Source organism: Hesperophylax consimilis, chromosome 17 (genome assembly GCF_061612785.1).
Source record: "Hesperophylax consimilis isolate HC1 chromosome 17, BYU_Hcon_1.0, whole genome shotgun sequence".
NCBI classification, from domain to species: Eukaryota; Metazoa; Arthropoda; class Insecta; order Trichoptera; family Limnephilidae; genus Hesperophylax; species Hesperophylax consimilis.
The window spans coordinates 15,907,473-15,924,330 of NC_142852.1; the positions used below are offsets into that span (position 1 = coordinate 15,907,473).

General features: G+C 37.6%; 1 protein-coding gene across 1 annotated transcript; it reads left to right on the plus strand.

The window, feature by feature from the left end:
• Nucleotides 1-4,143: 4,143 nt before the first annotated feature.
• LOC149416090 (uncharacterized) lies at nt 4,144-5,880 on the plus strand. Its single transcript, XM_089641872.1, has 2 exons — nt 4,144-4,284; nt 4,345-5,880. The coding sequence occupies exons 1-2, from the start codon at nt 4,144-4,146 to the stop codon at nt 5,515-5,517; spliced, it is 1,314 nt and encodes a 437-aa protein (XP_089497998.1). The 3' UTR covers nt 5,518-5,880.
• Nucleotides 5,881-16,858: the final 10,978 nt, after the last annotated feature.

Sequence of the window (16,858 nt, forward strand, 5' to 3'; positions counted from 1 at the left end):
GGAAAATCTTTGCGGCTCAAGGATTGAGCCGCCGATTTTGTTTGTTTTAATTTGAGTGATGCATATCGTATTTAGCGAAGATAGGGAGCAACTGATATACCGGGTCTCAACTACGTTTGTTTTAGATGTGGATTATTTTTAATGACTAGAGGTGGGTACCAAACGAAGGAATGAGATCCAAACAACCGGTATTAGAGTTTAAAGTCCTGTTATGATTGTGAATTGAATAAATGGCTCATGAGGTCACAACTTGAAAGTAATTGCGCTTACCGCTTCGACTGGTTGGTTAAAATTAGACATCAGATTATATAAATTCACATTCGGATTTGTGATAACGAGCATGCGCCGGCGGTTGCTTGTATTTTTCAAATTTAATTAATGAAAAACTAATCGAAATTTGAGACGTATGATGACAGATAGGTCCATGGGTAAAATGATGTCAAAAACAAATAACACCATAGACAAAACAGATGTTCATTCTGCAGTAAGTTGTTTACTTATTAGTAGGACTCTAAATCTAACAGCTTCAGAAAAAATATTTTTATATTTATATTATCTTCCAACCTTAACATAATGTGACGGGTTCCAAATCACTGATCCTGACTCTAATATTAAGCCAATAAATGCGAAATATAGGTAAAATGTTAATTATACATGATAATCTTGGGTGGAGGTAAGTTCACTTTTTTACTTGCAACCTCTGCAAAAGAGAGACTCGCTTTCGTAGCATCTGCCACTCTTTTCATCACTGGTCCTAAGTCTAATTCTAGCTGAATAATTTTGGATTGGAGTTGCTTATTTTCCTGTTTTACCACCATTTTTTTCTGTTAGCATTAAGGCCCGTTTATAATAGGAATAAGCGGTAAGAATAAGCCGTAAGGCCCTAGGCCGTAGAAGTTGGAAGATAGGAAACCTGTGTATCCGTTTATAATAGATGGCAATAATCTCTTATTTTTTTCCATAACCGAAAAGATGGTCCAACTTTAACTTTTGCGGTTACGGATTACAGAAAGCTGAGATATATACCGAGATTTATGTATTTTCGATCGATACTCTATGGTATCTACTATTTGACAAGAGTGGTTTATTTATGTATTTGACAATCGAACAATAATATTTGTGTTGTAGAAGTCCTAACAATTTATAGAAATTGGTCTGCGACATTCTTCTATATTTCTTAAGTTGATCGTTGTCTACTGTCGCCATGTCTTTAAACAAATTATGGAAATGTCCTGTTTTCTTCCTTTTATGATTAATGGAACGCACACTCCAACGTCGTTTTTTCCATATTTTTTTCGTCAACTGTGTGTCTCCTATTGCAGCGTATGCTAGCCCCAGAATTGACAAAAACATTCCACATGCAACAATATCTGATGAATCCATCGTTTCAATATTTATTTATATAAAACAATATTACTTTTATAAGATGGAAGAAGAATATACTCTCGGTTGACAGATGGTTGACAGTTGACGTAGACAAGTGACAGCGGCATAGTCACTTCTATGGACGTATTCTATTCTATTCCTATTTCAATTATAAACGACGATCTAAAATATTACGGATTACGGATTACGGCACCGGCCTATTCTTACCGCTTATTCCTATTATAAACGGGCCTTTACTTTATTTTGCGCTTTTGCTAAGTCGAGTTCACCTCGGAGAGTTTCTCTCTCCAAAATTAGTTGTCCAACAGATCCCAGGACGCAGGCTATATTACTGGCAATCTTCAGCTGTTGCTCCTTGGAAACCTTTGTATTTCCCAAGGTATCTTGTAAAGTTTTGAGGGCATTTTGAGTTTCTTTTAAAATTCCTTGTAAGTTCAAGGTGATGAGGCCGTTCTCATCATCAGAAGCTTCAGATTGCGACATTGTTTTTGAATTTATATTGAAGACAGTTTCGATTGTAAACAATAGGTATCACAGATTCGCAGCACAATCGCAACCAATAGGAGCCTTGAGAAGTGAGCTCATAATTAATCGTCCAATCCGCGCACTTGATACGTTGTACACAACACTTCGGTTAGGTAAACAGTGAGATCAATTGTTTATGATATTAAAAAACCAATGGTTAAATGTTAAAAAAAAATCAGGGGAGAACACTACCACGTGATAAACTTAAATTGTTTTTTACAATTTAGTTTTTTCTTCCGGCGGAATTATTAAAAATTGTTTTCTATGTATAAAACGATAGCTTGACAGAGCGCGACGCTTTGTAGGTACGACGTGAATTGTTACTGAATACTTATATTTAAATATTTAAAGATCCATTGCTTGAAAATTAATGTATTTTTTATATGTTTCTAAAACTATTAGCACACACGACGATGTAAGCTAACTTAAGATTAATAAGTAAATAAATTCCCATGAAAAATAAATTGCGTTCAACTGAAATGATGCATTGAATAAAGAGATTTAGGGATAATAATGGACTGCGCGACGTTTTTCAGCTCAGACAAAAATTCCATCTGTGACAGGTACAAACTTGAAGGATACATCCCAAGATTGATTCAACCCTTCGCATCCGCATTTGTAATTAAAATATTTGTTCGCTCAATATTAGAATTTGTATTAATGATTTGGAAACCGCATTATAATATTAAGCAAATACATAGTGCTGCCATTAAAAGAATTATGAACGATTTGAGTGCTGCCATATATATATTTCTTAATACTTTTGACTTGTGTTCTATTATCCGTTTTGCCTTTGGTGTTATTTGTCTATGACATTATTTTACCTGCCTGTCATCGTTCTTCTAACGCAGAATTATCTACTAATACATCTCAAATTAATATTCTGTTAATTAAATTGTCACTTCGTGAGCTTTTTATTCGATTCACTATAACGATTTGTAATCACAACAAGACTTGATATTCTAAAATCGGTTGTTTAGATCTTAGTCCTACGTTTGCTACCCATCTCCAAAAAAGTACGCCGCACACAGTCTTTGAGGCCCGGTATATCAGTAGATCCGTAACCTAGTTACAAACGACATTCCTCGTTCAAATTTAAGTATAAAACATCGGCCGCTCAAACCTTTTCCAGAATATGTTGCTAACATCAGATTGAAAAAGCAGTGTACCTGAAATGGATCTTGCGACCTCAGACGTCGGTGTCATAAAGTCCGAACCGGAGACAATCCCCGAGGAAGAAAGTCCAACATCACATCATGAAGCAATATTGCCGTTCGGAATAGTCAGACGGGAGACCAAATATACTACTGCGATCAAGTGTGAACCAGGAACTCTAGCGGCAGTGGAATATGTGCAAGAATGTGGCGCACACTCTGAAATAGATATTGACTATCCTGATATCAAAAAGGAATGTTTTGAAAGGATTGACCAAAGTCTTGGTAAGCTATTTATTTATTTTTCCGGTTGCATCTACTGTTAGAGGTTAGTTTATCCTGCAGACTTTAGCCCGGAACAGCGCAATATAAAGTGATTTGAGTTATATTTCAATTGGTAACTCGTTCAATTATTATTTTTTTCATATAAAGCATTCACTGTGAGAGAGTATAATTAGAATATACGTTATGTTTCTTAACACCCTGAATGAGGTTCAGGTCGAATCGAAACTGGTTGGCTTTTATATTATACTCAAATCAAGTGGTATTCAAACTACGTTATTTTATTCTAATTATAGTTTTATTTTATTCTTTATATTTTTAAACGAGTTTTGTTTATCTAATGTAGGACCTCTACCCTTCTGAACCTACATATCCAGGATATTATTAGATATGCTATGGTAGATTTATATTTCTATAGCCCTTGTTTTACATCTTCCGTATAAATGCTTGGAAAAGTTTCCTTGCTACCGTGTGAAGCAAAATAATTGATTTCGCACCTAAAGGTCACATGAGCGCTGTGGCATTTTTAAATATGAATAACTTTAGCTGTCCAGCAACCACGAGTCTATTACTCTTTTCTGTGTTTTCAGATTTAGTTTCGTCGAAAAATTCTATAAATGGTACAAAACACTGGGATTCAGAACAATCTGTCACCATGAAGAAAGTATTTTCCTGTCCTTCTTGTACGTACAAGTGTGCGAGTAGTCGGGGTCTGGTTTCACATATTAGAACCCACGCTGGAGAGAAACCATTCTCTTGCTTGGAATGCCCGTACAAGTCCTCTGAAAAATGCAACATGGTTCGACATGCTAGAACCCACACTGGAGAGAAGCCATTCTCATGCTCGAAATGCACGTACAAGTGCTGGAAAAAAAGTAGTTTGGTTTCTCATACTAGAACCCACACTGGAGAGAAACCATTTTCGTGCTTAGAATGCAATTACAAGTCCTCTAAAAAAAGCAATTTGGATTGTCATACTAGAACGCATAACGGATAGAAACCATTCTCATGCTCGGAATGCTCTTACAAGTGCTCTGTTAAAAGCAGTATGGTGTATCATGCTGCAACCCACACTGGAGAGAAACCATTCTCGTGCTCGAAATGCACGTACAAGTGCTTTCGAAAGAGAGATTTGGTTTCTCATACTAGAACCCACACTGGAGAAAAACCATTCTCGTGCTTGGAATGCATGTACAAGTCCTCGACAAAAAGCTTATTGCGTCGTCATACTAGAACGCACAGCGGAGAGAAACCATTCTCGTGCTTGGAATGCACGTACAAGTCCTCTACAAAAAGCTTATTGGTTCGTCATACTAGAACGCATACCGGAGAGAAACCATTCTCGTGCTCAGAATGCACGTACAAGTGCTCTACAAAAAGCCATTTGTTTAGTCATACTAGAACCCATACTGCAGAGAAACCATTCTCATGTGCAGAATGCACTTACAAGTGCTCCGAAAAAACCCGTTTGGTTCGTCATATTAGAATGCACACCGGAGAGAAACCATTCTCATGCTCGAAATGCACTTACAAGTGCTATGATAAAAGCAGTTTGGTTTCTCATACTAGAACACACGACGGTGAGAAACCATTCTCGTGCTTGGAATGCAAGTACAAGTCCTCTAAAAAATGCAATTTGGATTGTCATACTAGAACGCATACCGGAGAGAAACCATTCTCATGCTCGGAATGCTCTTACAAGTGCTCTGTTAAAAGCAGTATGGTGTATCATGCTGCAACCCACACTGGAGAGAAACCATTCTCGTGCTCGAAATGCACGTACAAGTGCTTTCGAAAGAGAGATTTGGTTTCTCATACTAGAACCCACACTGGAGAAAAACCATTCTCGTGCTTGGAATGCATGTACAAGTCCTCGACAAAAAGCTTATTGCGTCGTCATACTAGAACGCACAGTGGAGAGAAACCATTCTCGTGCTTGGAACGCACGTACAAGTCCTCTACAAAAAGCTTATTGGTTCGTCATATTAGAATGCACACCGGAGAGAAACCATTCTCATGCTCAAAATGCACTTACAAGTGCTTCGATAAAAGCAGTTCGATTTCTCATACAACACACGACGGTGAGAAACCATTCTCGTGCTTGGAATGCACGTACAAGTCCACTAAAAAAATCTATTTCGTTCGTTATACCAAAACCCACACGGCTTAGAAAACTTTCGCGTGCTCGGAATGCACACACAAATGCTCTCGTAAATGCAGTTATTGCGTAAGGCTTTATTTTAAAGTTTAACGGTATAAACACATTTTCCCTTATCCAATTTGATAATCCTGGTGTGTCCGAAATCTTGTGTGCTATTCGTGGTAGATTGGTGTATCTTTCTCTGGGATGATTTTGGAGATTTTCAACTTTTTTGATGGATCAAATCACTGGATTCAGAGGCAACATTTTAAACGACTTATGTGAAATTTGAATTGTCGTTTGGAATTTTTCATGTCCCTTTTTAATGTTTCAAAGTAAATAAAAATGTTTTATTTAATAAAATGACGATATTCACTGACTCTTGTTTGTTAAATCCAGCTCTTCATTCTTAAATTTTCAGGTTTATATTTCATGTTTATTGGTCATGCAAGTAAACAAGAAATACAACACTTTTGTATCGTTTTGAATAAATATACGATTATATATATAAATTAATGTTTTTTGTTTGTTCCCTGAAGAGTTAAGCTAAAGTTGAACACATAATGGTCGTGCTAAAGTTAATTACAAATTTAAAAGCGACCTAAAAAATATAACTATAGTTAAGGATTCCAAAGTGTGAAATAACGAGTTAGAATAAACCTAGAAATAATTTCCGGGAACAAATTACTGATCTCCTAATAAAAGATATGACAAGGTATAACTCGTAAAAAAAATGAACCACAATACTAAGAGAATGAACGGTACAAATCGAAGAACCCAAATATACCGTCGTGATTACTCCAACCAGGAACTCTAGCGGCAGTGGAATATGTGCAAGAATGTGGCGCACACTCTGAAATAGATATTGACTATCCTGATATCAAAAAGGAATGTTTTGAAAGGATTGACCAAAGTCTTGGTAAGCTATTTATTTATTTTTCCGGTTGCATCTACTGTTAGAGGTTAGTTTATTCTGCAGACTTTAGCCCGAAACAGCGCAATATAAAGTGATTTGAGTTATATTTCAATTGGTAACTCGTTCAATTATTATTTTTTTCATATAAAGCATTCACTGTGAGAGAGTACAATTAGAATATACGTTATGTTTCTTAACACCCTGAATGAGGTTCAGGTCGAATCGAAACTGGTTGGCTTTTATATTATACTCAAATCAAGTGGTATTCAAACTACGTTATTTTATTCATTTATTTATGTCTATTCTTGGATACACGTTTTACAAATTATTACAGTGGTTTATATTGCAGTACAGAGAAAAAAGTACAGAAAAAAGGTATAAAAAATGAAGAACATAAGTTGATTTAGGTAAAACTGTGTGTGTGTGATATTATATGTAACGTGAGCACCTCACTAGGAGAACCTGTGCTGAGGTGTTAACGTGTTTGTGATTAAGGGTGACTGGTATTTATGTGTTATGGTAGAAAGTTAATATATATTTTTATTTTTTTCACAGACATATATATTGAAACATGAAAGCACACTTTTTATGTGTGAGTGTATGTATTTGTGGATAATTCATGAAGAACGTGTATAATATTTAATTTTACTTACTATATTTTGGTTATGTTTGGTTTGGAATTATAATCTTTTGAATAAAGTGAATATCTTGATTTTTTATCCAGGCTACGATATGTTTTTTGAGAAAGTTTGTAGATGTGTTTTTAGTCGGCCGGCATAGTCCAGTGGTAACGCATTGGACTGCCATTCCGAAGGTCGCGGGTTCGAACCCGGCGTGCGCAAATACATTTTATTTGATTAATTTGTGTTATTTCACAATTAATTAATTAAAATAATATATAGTAATATTTGCGACACGTTCCAGAGTGGAAGATACTACCAGTATCGCCCTGGTGTAAGACCACCATTCAGAATTGAAACGTTGCTCCAAATGGCTTTAGCCGTGTTTAGTGACTAGATCTGAATAGCCAGGTACTTCCCCACCTTCCTCTTTCCCTTCCCCACTTACCTTCAGCCTCACAACATCCCCCAATTGGGGATGCCATAGTCTCACTGGCTCCAGACGGGAGCAGTTGGGACTCTTGTGAGGTATTCACTATAAAAAAAAAAAAAAAGTCAGTTATTGTTTCAAAGTAATGGGCATACTGTTAAAAAGTTTGGTTGCGTAGTATTGAAAGTGTCTTTGTCCGTGTGTGGTGTGTGTTATCGGAATGTTCAGTGTTTTATTTGTTGAGGACCTGGTTTTTATTATAGCTTTTGCTTGATTTGTAATATGAAGATTATTATGGATGAGGTGTAGGAGAGCAGTTTTGGCGTAAAGTTGTCTTATTGACATGACGTCTAGTGTTTTGAAGATTTTGGTTGAGTCTGTGTAGAATGGTACTTGCAGTATGAGTTTTATTATTGCCTTTTGAACTTTTTCAATTGGGTCAATTGTTGTGTTTGTAGCGCTTCCCCAAGCTAATATTCCATAAGTAGCAATGGATTGACACAGTGCAAAATATATTGATCTGAGTATAGTTAGTGGGAAAATGTTTTTAATGGATTTTATTAGGTGCAAGACTCGTTTTAGTTTATTGGTAATAAAAGTTATGTGTTCAGTCCATTGTAAGTATGTATCAATAATAACTCCTAGGTACTTTATTTGTTTTACCCTTTCGATGTGTTCGCATTGGCAATTGGATGATGTCTGCTTACATTCATGCAAAAACAAGTCCAAGTTAGAAGGAGGTTGACCTCTTTGTGTAATACTATGTGTGATATATTTTGTTTTGACTGTATTAACGGTAAGAGTATTTCTGTTTAGCCATTTTATGACAATTGACAAACTTTTTTCAGCTGTTACGAATAAATCTTTCCATGTGGCTGCTTGACACAGAAGAACTGTATCATCAGCGAAGGTCACGATTTTACCATCAATTTCAATGTCACATAATTCGTTTATGTATATGAGGAATATTAGTGGGCCAAGGACACTCCCCTGTGGGACTCCGTACGTGATTAAAAGTGGTTCACTTGTCTTGTTGTCAATTTTAACTCTTTGTGTTCTGTCAGACATGAAACTTTTAATTAATTCAAATTCTACTCCATTAATGCCAATGTTTTTTAGCTTCTTGAAAAGTTTTTTGTGCGAAATTGTATTGAAGGCTTTAGATAAGTCCAAATAGATTGAAATAACTTTTTTTTTTGCATCTAAATTATGTGTAATAAAATCGGTTACAGCGGCAATTGCGTTTTCTGTGTTCCTATTTTTTCTAAAGCCATGTTGGTTAACTGAGAGTATTTGCATGTTTTCCAGATAATGTTGCAGCTGTTCTTTTAATTGCTTTTTCAAAAATTTTTGACAATGTGTTTAATAGTGTAATGGGTCTAAAGTTGGTTACATTATTTTTAGGTCCTGATTTATGAATAGGAATAACCAGACCTTTTTTTAGGATGCTCGGAAAAATTCCTTCTTTCAGGCTAAGATTAATAACGTATGTTAGTGGAGTAAGTAGTTGTTGGCTTAGTGTAATTATTGTTTTAGAGTCTATTCCGTCGGGACCTGATGTTGTGTTATTCTTTAGGGAATGTATTAATTTGTTGGTGTCTTCCCGAGTTACTCTATGTAATTTGAATAGTCTATCACTATTTTTGTGAGTGCACTGAGTCGGAATTTTTTGAGGTTCTTGATTATCGTTACTAGACGACTTTTGTTTTATATTTTCGGCTAGGCTAGCTCCTATATTTGTGTAATGTCTGTTTATGTAATTAAGGATAAGTGTAGGATTTTTGTTGAAGTCGACTTCTTCGTCGTTGATAAGTATTTTTTTTATTTCGTCATCTTTGTTTTTTTGTGTATTTGTACTTTCTCTCAGAATAGACCAAACGCTTTTCGGGTCAAAGTTAGCAGTTATCAGTTTGTTTCTGTAATATAATTCTTTAGCTTTTCGTATGATTAGAGAGCAAGTATTTCTGTACCTTTTATAGAAAGAGTTCAGAAAAGTATCATTTGGGTTGCGTTTGACTTGTTTGTGCAGTTTGTCCCGTTTTCTAATGCTATTTATTATGCTTTGAGTAATCCATTTTTTAAGTTTTATTTTGCGGTGCGTGAAGGATTTGAATGTTTTTGTAGAGTTTTGAGTGATGAGCGTTTGTAGGTATGTTATAAAGTAATTCCAGGCTTCTTCAGTGTTGTTAATTTGTTTAAGGTGTTCCCACGTTTGTTTTTCTAGGCAATGTTTTAGGTTCAAGTAGTCAGTTTCAAATTTTGTGATGTTGTTTTGAATTGTTGGGTTCAATGCCTGTGTGGTCAGTCCTATCATTGTTGTGTAGTGATCTGTGATTGTGGATTCGAATACTACGCTACAGAATTTGTTTTTGGATTTGATCATTAAGTGATCTAAACATGATTCCGAGTCTCTGATAACTCTGGTTGGAGTGTTGATGGCGCTTATTATGCCATGTTCCAGGAGCATCAGTTGGTATTCGATATTCTGGGGATGGCCTTGTGGAAGTATATTTATGTTTAGGTCACCAGTTACGATGATGTTTTTGAAGTGGGTAATTTTTTTATGTGAGAGTCGAGAGCTTTTAGAAAGGGCGTAATGTTGTGTGATGAAGGTGATCTGTAAATAGCGAGTATGCACGTATCTGGGTCAGCAATTATTTGTAAACAGTTTGAGTTTTCTAGGGTGAATTCTGAGACAGAGGCGTTAAGATTATCTTTTATGTAAACAACAACTCCATCATTTTGGTTTTGGTATTTTGTTGTGAAATATGAGGAGTAGTTTTTTTTGTGTTTTACAGTGAAAGAGGTTGTGATCCAGCATTCTGTTAATATAATAATATTGAAGTCTATTTTAAAGGAGGACAATAGTATGTCTAGTTCGTCGTAGTTTTTGTTTAGGGATCTTATGTTTTGATTTAATATAGTAAGGGTGCCTGGGGTGCTAAATAAAGAATCGCATAGTTTTGTATTATTGGTTGAATAATGTGAGTGAGTGCTAGTTGAGTGGATAGTATTTAGTAATTCGGCCATATTAAATAATTAGCAATACATTTAATTTTCTTGGATTTAGGTGGATTAGTCGTCTAGGTTTGTTTCCCCATTTTTTTTAGGTCATTTTCGTGTTTTATTTGGATGATTTTATCCCCAGTTGCTTTGCGGACAAGCAATTTATTTGATTTAAACCACACGTATTGGTAGTGGGTTTCTTTAGCCGTCTGCTTAGTTTTCCACAGAAGTTCCTTGAAGTACGGTGACAGCACCTCGCTGATAAAAATGGGAGAATTTGAGTCTATGGTTTTGGCCGCATTTTTTTTTGAGAGCATAGATTCCCTTGTATTTTGACTATAGAAGGTGATGTGGAGTTTGTCCGGGGTGTTTTGTCTTCGATCTTGAGTCCTGGTCACCATGCGTATATCTTGTGGTTGCAAGGGTAGTCCCAGTGAGTTGGCTACTCGAAGTACTGCTTCCGAGGTTTGTTCTCCCGGCCGCAATTCCACGCCCGCCATTTCCAAGCTGTCGGAGAGCTTCACTTGCTCTAGATCTGCAAGACGGCTTTCCAGGGATGAGATTCTTGTGTTTTTTTTTCATTCTCTTCTTTTAAGAATTTTATACCTTTGAGGCCCTCCTCCAAATCTTTAAAGCGTGTGATCAGGTCATCATACTGGTTGCAAATAAAATTACTGCTTTTCTTAAGATCGCTGATTTCTTCCTCAAACATTTTTTTTATTTCACTTATTTTGTTGTCAAAATGTTTAGTGAGGCGATCAAATAATACATCGGCTTCTGAACCTAATGTTGATGCCGACGGAGCAGGTGAGCTCGGCCGGCTTTTACATTTTGGGCATTTCCATGTTTGTTTATTTTTAGATGCCATTCTTTTAAAGTTGGTATCGGAGATATTTAGGCAGTTGTTGTGAAAGGCAATATTGCAGATGGCGCACGTAAGTGCATGGTCATTTTTGGAGATGATGTTCAAGCATGCTTCACAATTCATTGTAGTTCGATTTTTTTTTCGATTGTATCCCGTTCTCTTTCTTGTTATTGATTTCAGTTTACAAGGAAAAAGAAATAAAAATAAAAATCTTTGGCGGCAGTTGGGATCGTTCCGGGGTCCTTCGGATGTCTGTGCGAGCGGAATATCCGAACGCTCTTACCGCTACACCACGGACCGGTTACGGTCACTTGAAAAATAAGAGTAATATTAATTGGCTCACTCTTGTATATTATTATTTGATGAATCGGATGATGATATTTTTTTGTTTTGGGCAACAACACTTCTGTCACAACACAATGTATTAAAACACAAGAATGAGAATAAAACCGAATGTTTATAATTCACTAAAGTAGAAAATTCACTTTACTGATTTTTAGGAACACGTTTAACGATGAATTGCTTGGATAATTGAGTATTGTAAGGTTTAATTAAGGTGATTTCTGAAGAGCGAAATTTGACGTGCGGTCTGTTTGTGATCCGATTACTTTCGATTTTATTCTAATTATAGTTTTATTTTATTCTTTATATTTTTAAACGAGTTTTGTTTATCTAATGTAGGACCTCTACCCTTCTGAACCTACATATCCAGGATATTATTAGATATGCTATGGTAGATTTATATTTCTATAGCCCTTGTTTTACATCTTCCGTATAAATACTTGGAAAAGATTCCTTGCTACCGTGTCAAGCAAAATAATTGATTTCGCACATAAAGGTCACATGAGCGCTGTGGCATTTTTAAATATGAATAACTTTAGCTGTACAACAACCACGAGTCTATTACTCTTTTCTGTGTTTTCAGATTTAGTTTCGTCGAAAAATTCTATAAATGGTACAAAACACTGGGATTCAGAACAATCTGTCACCATGAAGAAAGTATTTTCCTGTCCTTCTTGTACGTACAAGTGTGCGAGTAGTCGGGGTCTGGTTTCACATATTAGAACCCACGCTGGAGAGAAACCATTCTCTTGCTTGGAATGCCCGTACAAGTCCTCTGAAAAAAGCAACATGGTTCGACATGCTAGAACCCACACTGGAGAGAAGCCATTCTCATGCTCGAAATGCACGTACAAGTGCTGGCAAAAAAGTAGTTTGGTTTCTCATACTAGAACCCACACTGGAGAGAAACCATTTTCGTGCTTAGAATGCAAGTACAAGTCCTCTAAAAAAAGCAATATGGATTGTCATACTAGAACGCATACCGGAGAGAAACCATTCTCATGCTCGGAATGCTCTTACAAGTGCTCTGTTAAAAGCAGTATGGTGTATCATGCTGCAACCCACACTGGAGAGAAACCATTCTCGTGCTCGAAATGCACGTACACGTGCTTTCGAAAGAGAGATTTGGTTTCTCATACTAGAACCCACACTGGAGAAAAACCATTCTCATGCTCGGAATGCTCTTACAAGTGCTCTGTTAAAAGCAGTATGGTGTATCATGCTGCAACCCACACTGGAGAGAAACCATTCTCGTGCTCGAAATGCACGTACACGTGCTTTCGAAAGAGAGATTTGGTTTCTCATACTAGAACCCACACTGGAGAAAAACCATTCTCATGCTCGGAATGCTCTTACAAGTGCTCTGTTAAAAGCAGTATGGTGTATCATGCTGCAACCCACACTGGAGAGAAACCATTCTCGTGCTCGAAATGCACGTACACGTGCTTTCGAAAGAGAGATTTGGTTTCTCATACTAGAACCCACACTGGAGAAAAACCATTCTCGTGCTTGGAATGCATGTACAAGTCCTCGACAAAAAGCTTATTGCGTCGTCATACTAGAACGCACAGCGGAGAGAAACCATTCTCGTGCTTGGAATGCACGTACAAGTCCTCTACAAAAAGCTTATTGGTTCGTCATACTAGAACGCATACCGGAGAGAAACCATTCTCGTGCTCAGAATGCACGTACAAGTCCTCTACAAAAAGCCATTTGATTAGTCATACTAGAACCCATACTGGAAAGAAATCATTCTCATGTGCAGAATGCACTTACAAGTGCTCCGAAAAAACCCGTTTGGTTCGTCATATTAGAATGCACACCGGAGAAAAACCATTCTCATGCTCGAAATGCACTTACAAGTGCTCTGATAAAAGCAGTTTGGTTTCTCATACTAGAACACACGACGGTGAGAAACCATTCTCGTGCTTGGAATGCAAGTACAAGTCCTCTAAAAAATGCAATTTGGATTGTCATACTAGAACGCATACCGGAGAGAAACCATTCTCACGCTCGGAATGCTCTTACAAGTGCTCTGTTAAAAGCAGTATGGTGTATCATGCTGCAACCCACACTGGAGAGAAACCATTCTCGTGCTCAAAATGCACGTACAAGTGCTTTCGAATGAGAGATTTGGTTTCTCATACTAGAACCCACACTGGAGAAAAACCATTCTCGTGCTTGGAATGCATGTACAAGTCCTCGACAAAAAGCTTATTGCTTCGTCATACTAGAACGCACAGCGGAGAGAAACCATTCTCGTGCTTGGAATGCACGTACAAGTCCTCTACAAAAAGCTTATTGGTTCGTCATACTAGAACGCATACCGGAGAGAAACCATTCTCGTGCTCAGAATGCACGTACAAGTGCTCTACAAAAAGCCATTTGATTAGTCATAATAGAACCCATACTGGAGAGAAACCATTCTCATGTGCAGAATGCACCTACAAGTGCTTTGAAAAAACCCGTTTGGTTCGTCATATTAGAATGCACACCGGAGAGAAACCATTCTCATGCTCAAAATGCACTTACCAGTGCTTCGATAAAAGCAGTTCGATTTCTCATACTAGAACACACGACGGTGAGAAACCATTCTCGTGCTTGGAATGCACGTACAAGTCCACTAAAAAAATCTGTTTTGTTTGTCATACCAAAACCCACACGGCTTAGAAAACTTTCGCGTGCTCGGAATGCACACACAAATGCTCTCGTAAATGCAGTTATTGCGTAAGGCTTTATTTTAAAGTTTAATGGTATAAACACATATTCCAATCCTGGTTTGTCCGAAATCTTGTGTGCTATTCGTGGTGGATTGGTGTATCTTCTCTGGGATGATTTTGGAGAATTTCAAATTTTTTGATGGATCAAATCACTGGATTCATAGGCAACATTTTAAACGACTTACGTGAAATTTGAATTGTCGTTTGGAATTTTTCATGTCCGTTTTGAATGTTTCAAAGTAAATAAAAATGTTTTATTTAATAAAATGACGATATTCACTGACTCTTGTTTGTTAAATCCAGCTCCTCATTCTTAAATTTCCAGGTTTATATTTCTTGTTTATTGGTCATGCAAGTAATCAAGAAATACAACACTTTTGTATCGTTTTGAATAAATATACGATTATATATATAAATTAATGTTTTTTGTTTGTTCCCTGAAGAGTTAAGCTAAAGTTGAACACATAATGGTCGTGCTAAAGTTAATTACAAATTTAAAAAGCGACCTAAAAAATACAACTATAGTAAAGGATTCCAAAGTGTGAAATAACGAGTTAGAAGAAACCTAGAAATAATTTCCGGGAACAAATTACTGATCTCCTAATAAAAGATATGACAAGGTATAACTCGTAAAAAAAATGAACCACAATACTAAGAGAATGAACGGTACAAATCGAAGAACCCAAATATGCCGTCGTGATTACTGCGGAAGGCAAGGAAACATCTGAGGACATGAAGAACATTATTACTAAAACATAGTGGTATTTGATGATTCATGAGGTCGAGAATTACCTTGCCGGCGGAACGCACGTATTACGCCGCGCGCCGTTTGTTTTGAATATTTATTCGAGATACTATTACTTTGCCAAAAAATGAGCTATCTAAATGGATTTATAGATGAGTTTCAAGTGCTCACTAATATAGTAAAAGTGTTGAGCACCAAAGTTGACAGCTTAACAGCTGACGTTAAAGAAATTAAGTCAATACTACTAGTCGGTAGTAAGTCAAATATTGATCAAAGTACCTGCATAACGAAGCACGGTAACGAGAAGCCGATTCCCGAAATTCAGTGCGTCCCACCTCCCCGCGCCCGCGCTGTGCCTACTGCCACAAGCACTACTACTACTGAAACAATTGTGACTGCAGCTATTACTAACACTAGTATGGCATCCATTGCGTCTACAACTGTCGCGTCGGCCGGCTTGCCCCTGCCCCCCTTCCCGCCGCGCCTCATGCAGCCCGCTCCTGTTTCGCAATGCGAATTACCACGAGCGAGAGTAACTCGCTCGCAGGCAAAGGAATCGAAGGCCAAGCCCGAAGTTGCACAGATACCAGATACAGTCAAAGGTACTAAGGCCAAACCTATCCCTTTGCCATCAACATCATCTGTCCAACCACAATTTGAGGTGCAGCAAAAACTGGTACTTCAATCATCACCATCACCATCGGCCGTACCCGCGGACCTATTGGAATCGTCTCCTGCGGCCGAACCCGTCGCTCCTGCAACGACTGATAGCTCTACCGATAATACGACTCCCAACATATTACAACCTAAAGGGCTATCTGATCAATGGACAAAAGTTGTACGCAAACGGCGTGTCACCGTACGGGGTAATCAAAAGAGTGAAAAGGAGCCTTCAGTATTGAACTTCTTTCACTGTTATCCCTTCCATCCTGATACTTCTTGCGATGACATGTCACATTACCTAACGTCACTATATGGCGCCGCATCATATAAGGTCGTAAAAATTAAAACTAGGGGTGAGTACTCCTCATTTAAGATTGGCGTGCCTCAGACGGCTGTTGCCGAAGTTTTGAAAGCAAAACACTGGCCGCGCCGCACATTCATCAAGGAATGGGAAGTAAGGCTAACGGCGCCTCGTCTTCCAGCGGTTGCGGTCGGCAACAGCTGACTCAACTCGCACACAAAAAAGATCATTTACTACCAAAATGTCAGAGGGTTGAAAACGAAATGCTCGCATTTTTACAATAATGTCGCGGCCGGTGACTGTGATATCATAGCACTGACCGAGACATGGCTAAATGCTGGTGTTTTGACCTCTGAACTTTTTGGTGGTGACTTCTTAGTTTTTAGAAGAGATCGAGACAATGGCAGTGGTCACAGGCAGGGTGGCGGTTGTCTCCTTGCCTTCAAGGGTGAGGATGGGGTAAAGGTAGAGCGCATCCACACCCTAGAAACTAAGCAAGAAGATTTATGGGTAAAAGTATCTTGCAAACTGACTGTCACATTCATTTGTGTGGTTTATTTCCCGCCTAACAGTAGGTGGGAAGTATTCAATCAATTTTTTGACAGGATGCATTCTAATTTCGATGCAATTGGTCAAAAGAATGTCGTCATACTGGGAGATTTTAATTTGCATTCCGCTCGTGAAGTTTCTAAGGTAGAATCTGATTTGGACTATCTGTGCGCGGCCTTTGGTCTCTCGCAGTGTAATGACATTCTAAATTCCA